This window comes from Carlito syrichta, unplaced genomic scaffold (assembly GCF_000164805.1).
Source record: "Carlito syrichta isolate Samal-C Ts95f unplaced genomic scaffold, Tarsius_syrichta-2.0.1 Scaffold153889, whole genome shotgun sequence".
In the NCBI taxonomy this organism is placed as follows: Eukaryota; Metazoa; Chordata; class Mammalia; order Primates; family Tarsiidae; genus Carlito; species Carlito syrichta.
In genome coordinates, this window is record NW_007097985.1 from 220,478 (window position 1) to 224,096 (window position 3,619).

At 64.2% G+C, this 3,619-nt stretch overlaps 1 protein-coding gene across 1 annotated transcript in view; it reads right to left on the bottom strand.

Annotated features, from left to right (window-relative positions):
* Positions 1-3,619, bottom strand: part of MASP2 (mannan binding lectin serine peptidase 2) — a 20,382-nt gene that overhangs the window by 15,779 nt on the left and 984 nt on the right. Inside the window, exons 4-6 of the mRNA XM_021708998.1 lie at positions 3,041-3,172; positions 807-1,003; positions 423-570 (exon numbers count right to left, since the gene is read on the bottom strand). Of these exons, the coding sequence (XP_021564673.1) occupies positions 423-570; positions 807-1,003; positions 3,041-3,172 (477 nt within the window). The remainder of the gene's footprint in view (positions 1-422; positions 571-806; positions 1,004-3,040; positions 3,173-3,619) is intronic.

Consider the following 3,619-nt stretch of genomic DNA (forward strand, 5'->3'; position numbering starts at 1 on the left):
TACTTGGAAAGGCTGAGGCGGAAGGATCGCCGGAGCCCAGCGGGTCGAGGCCGCGGTGGCCGGGAGCGGTCACTGCACTCCAGTCTGGGCGACGGAGTGAGACTCCAACTCAAAAAGAAAAGAAAGAAAGAGTAGGTGGATGGATGGGTGGATGGGTGGATGAGTGGATGGGTGGATGGGTGGGAGGGTGGAAGAATGAGGGGATAAAAGGACGGTGGATTGGTGGTTGAGTGGCTGGAAAGAAGGAGGATAGAAAGTTGTTCTCTCCCTTGGAGGACCACTGCCTCGCAGACCACCTACCTAGGGCCGGTCCCTCTTCCCAGGTCTGACCCGGAGGGAGTTCCCTCCCACGTAGCTCCCTGACAGGCTTGATGAGATGGGAGCTCTGAACTTTCTGCCTGGACCTGAGGCCCCTCGCCCACCTGTGCTCGTGTAGTGGATTTTCCAGCCTGTGTGGTCCCCAGACTCATCGGTGACAAAGGTGATGGTCACGACGTTGCTCTTTGTTTCAATTCTACGGGGCAACGTCTTCCCACAAAATGGGCCATATTCCTTTTTGTCGGTTTGAATCTGAAAAGCAGGAGGCCCGGGAAACTTCAGGACCTGCTGCCAGGGGTTCAGCCTGGGCTCAGCAGTTCAGGGCCAGCTGATGTGGCCAATCCAGCACACGGCGGCCCCCCCATGGCTCCCTCACCCTCAAGCCTCCGCCTGGCTTGGACCCCATGGAGAGTCTGCAGGGGGGGTGGGAGCGGTGCTGCAGGAAGGAAGGTGTGGCCGGGCTGAGGGGGAGGGTCCAGGAGTCAGACCTGGAGGGAGTCGTAGGGGCACTGGGCTTCAGGGTGCATCTCCACGTCGAAGGTCTCCACGAAGTCCAGGATGACGCTGAAGCCCTCCTCCAGGCGGATGCTGTAAGTGCAGCTGGACAGCTTGGGGTACGGCTGCGGGTATTCAGGGCTGCTGAGCATCCCGGACCGCTCGGTGAGGACCTGGCCTGAGCACAGGGCTGGGAGGAGGGAGGATGGGAGGTATGACCCCGTACCCCCTCTGCCAGCCTCAGACAGCGGGCAGGCGGCCCCTGGGGAGCAGGCTGTGAGGACAGGGGCGAGGCTGGGACATCTGCGTCCCTGGTCTGGCCAGGGCCCTGCATGCGGCCAGCCCAAGGCCTCACCAGAAACCTAACACCCCACCCTGATGCCAAGACTCTTGCTTCGAGGCCTCCGCTGGAACAGGTGGCATTTGGGCTGAGGTGGAAGTTCCCCAGAGCAGGGGCACACTAGCCGGAGTCACAGCCCTGCTGGGGAAGGCATGAGAGGCCAGACTCTGCCGGGGGAAGTGGGTGCTGGAAGAAGAAAGGGAGACTCGGCCTCCAGGGATTTGGGGAGGAGGGGGAGCGCCGCCACGAGCCTAGAGGCCTTTTGACTTTCCCCAGATTCCCCACTCCGGTCCCAGCAATTCCCAAGTTTATCCACCAGGGGTCCCCAGCCTGCACCCAGCCGGGACCGGCCCGGCATCCCCACCCCCATCCCAGGGCAGAGGGCGGGGAGCAGTTTGCAGGGGCCTCCCCGCCTCTCCTCACCTCCTTCCCTGAGGAAAGTTCAGGGACGTTCAAGTCACCGTGATCATAGCCCAGCCCAGTGCCCTTCCTCACGGGAACAGCTGGCTCTGTCCACACTCCAGGAGGGCACGGCCACATCCCACCACCCCCGCCCCGGCTGTGGAGGAAGGATGGAAGGAACGGGCATTCGAGCCAAAGGCTTCCAGGAAGGGGGGCGTTCCAGCACTGCCCGCCTTCTCAGGGGTTCCATTCTCCAGGTGGGACACAGGGACTTCCCCTGGATTTGGGGACCAGACCGCCCCTTAGCGAATACTCCTTGGATCTCTGGCTCTGGATCAGGCTCCCCTAGGCCAGCCCCGGACAGGGGGTGCTCCAGGCGCAGCCTCCGGGGACCCGGTGGGGAAAGCACATTCCCCCTCAGTGAACCCAGGCCAACCTCCCCCTCTCCGGACCCCCGTGCCCTGTCTTCAAAGTGGGGGGCCAGAGCAAACCCTTCTGGCCAAGCAGCCTGCTTCCCATGGGGGCTCCCACCCAGCTGGGCTTCATGAGGGCTGCTCAGAGGGGAGACGGAGAGAAGAGAAGGCCCGGCACACACTGCCACCCGCCCCGCCCACCCCCAGAGACAAGGCAGCAAGCGGAAGTGGAGCCGGGTTTATTATGGGGTCCGTGGGTGGGAGAACAGGGCCAGCCGCCGGCCGCAGCCATCCTGGCCTAACCCAGAGCTGTGGCCAGAGGGGCTTGCTCTGCTTCTGGCCCTTGAGGAGGCCGGAGCTGCAGGGAGGCTAGAAGCTCTGTGCTGGAAGAGACATCAGAGAGACAGGGAGAGACACCGTGGGAGAGACACCAAGTGAGGGAGCCAGGGTCAGCTCCAGCTGGATGGGGCTGCCCACTCCCTAGGACACCGGCTAATTCTCAGACGCAGAGGTGGGGGCCCCATGGCGGAAGGCAAAGGGCTTCTGGGAAGGGGTCGGCCTCCTGGGAAGGGGTCAGTCTCCTGGGGAGAGGTCAGCCTCCTGGGAAGGGGTCGTTCTCCTGGGAAGGGGGTGGCCCCCTGGGATGCGCAGCTTTGAGCGTGTCTGCCCCTCACCCCAAAGTCTCTGGAGGGGGCAGCCCTGGGAGCCCAACTTGGCCAGAGGGGTCAGGCTCAGGTCCCAACACTCCCACCCCAGGAACTGGCAGCAGCTGCCCAAGGAAGGAAGTGGCTGTCTGAGCCCAGATGGGGCCAGAGGCTCTCTGGGGACCCAACGATGCTGATGGGTCCCCAGAGGCAGAAGAGTGGGTGGGGGTGAGCCCAGAGTCCCGGGTGGGAGGAGCTCGGACGTGAACAGATGGTGCAGGGAGGGGGTGCAGGGAGGGGCTCAGAGACGGGGCAGGGAGCAGGCCTGGAAGTGCCGGGCAGGCTGGGTCCCAGGTGTCCCCACCCCGGGCAGAACAGCCATGTGCCCTGGGGCAGGGCGGGCCCCTGGGCTCCACGGCCTCGCTCACCCGAGCAGGTGTGCCCGTTGCGGTGAAGCGTGTAGCCCACGCGGCAGGAGCAGTAGAAGCCGCCCAGGTGGTTGTGGCAGTGGTGGTCACAGGCGGGTGCCGCTCCCGGGGGCACCTGGCACTCGTCGATGTCTGGGAAGAGGCAGGCCAGGCCAGCGGTCAGGAGGGCAAGAGTGGGACCGTGCTCCAGCCTGGCCTCGGACTCTAGAGACCAGTGACCTCCGTGGCGGACCTGGGAGGCAGCCTGGTGTCCCGAGGCAGGCTGGTGCTTGGCCAAGCACCTTACGGGCCTTGGGTCACTGAAGCCACCCTGGGCTCTAGGAGGGAGACACAAATGCCACCTCTTAAACCAGCGAGGGGCTCAGTGTCCTGTCCAAGGCCACCAGCTAGTGAAGGGACCAGCTGAACTCTTGCAGCAGCCTCCTAAGGAACAGAGAGGTTGAGCACTTGCCCATGGCCACACAGCGGGTCTCTGCAGGGCCAAGATCAGAACTCAAGCTCTTAGCTGGGCTCGGTGGCTCAGCCTGTAGTCCCATGCCTTTGGGAGGCTGAGGTGAGTGGATTGCCTGAGCCCGCGGG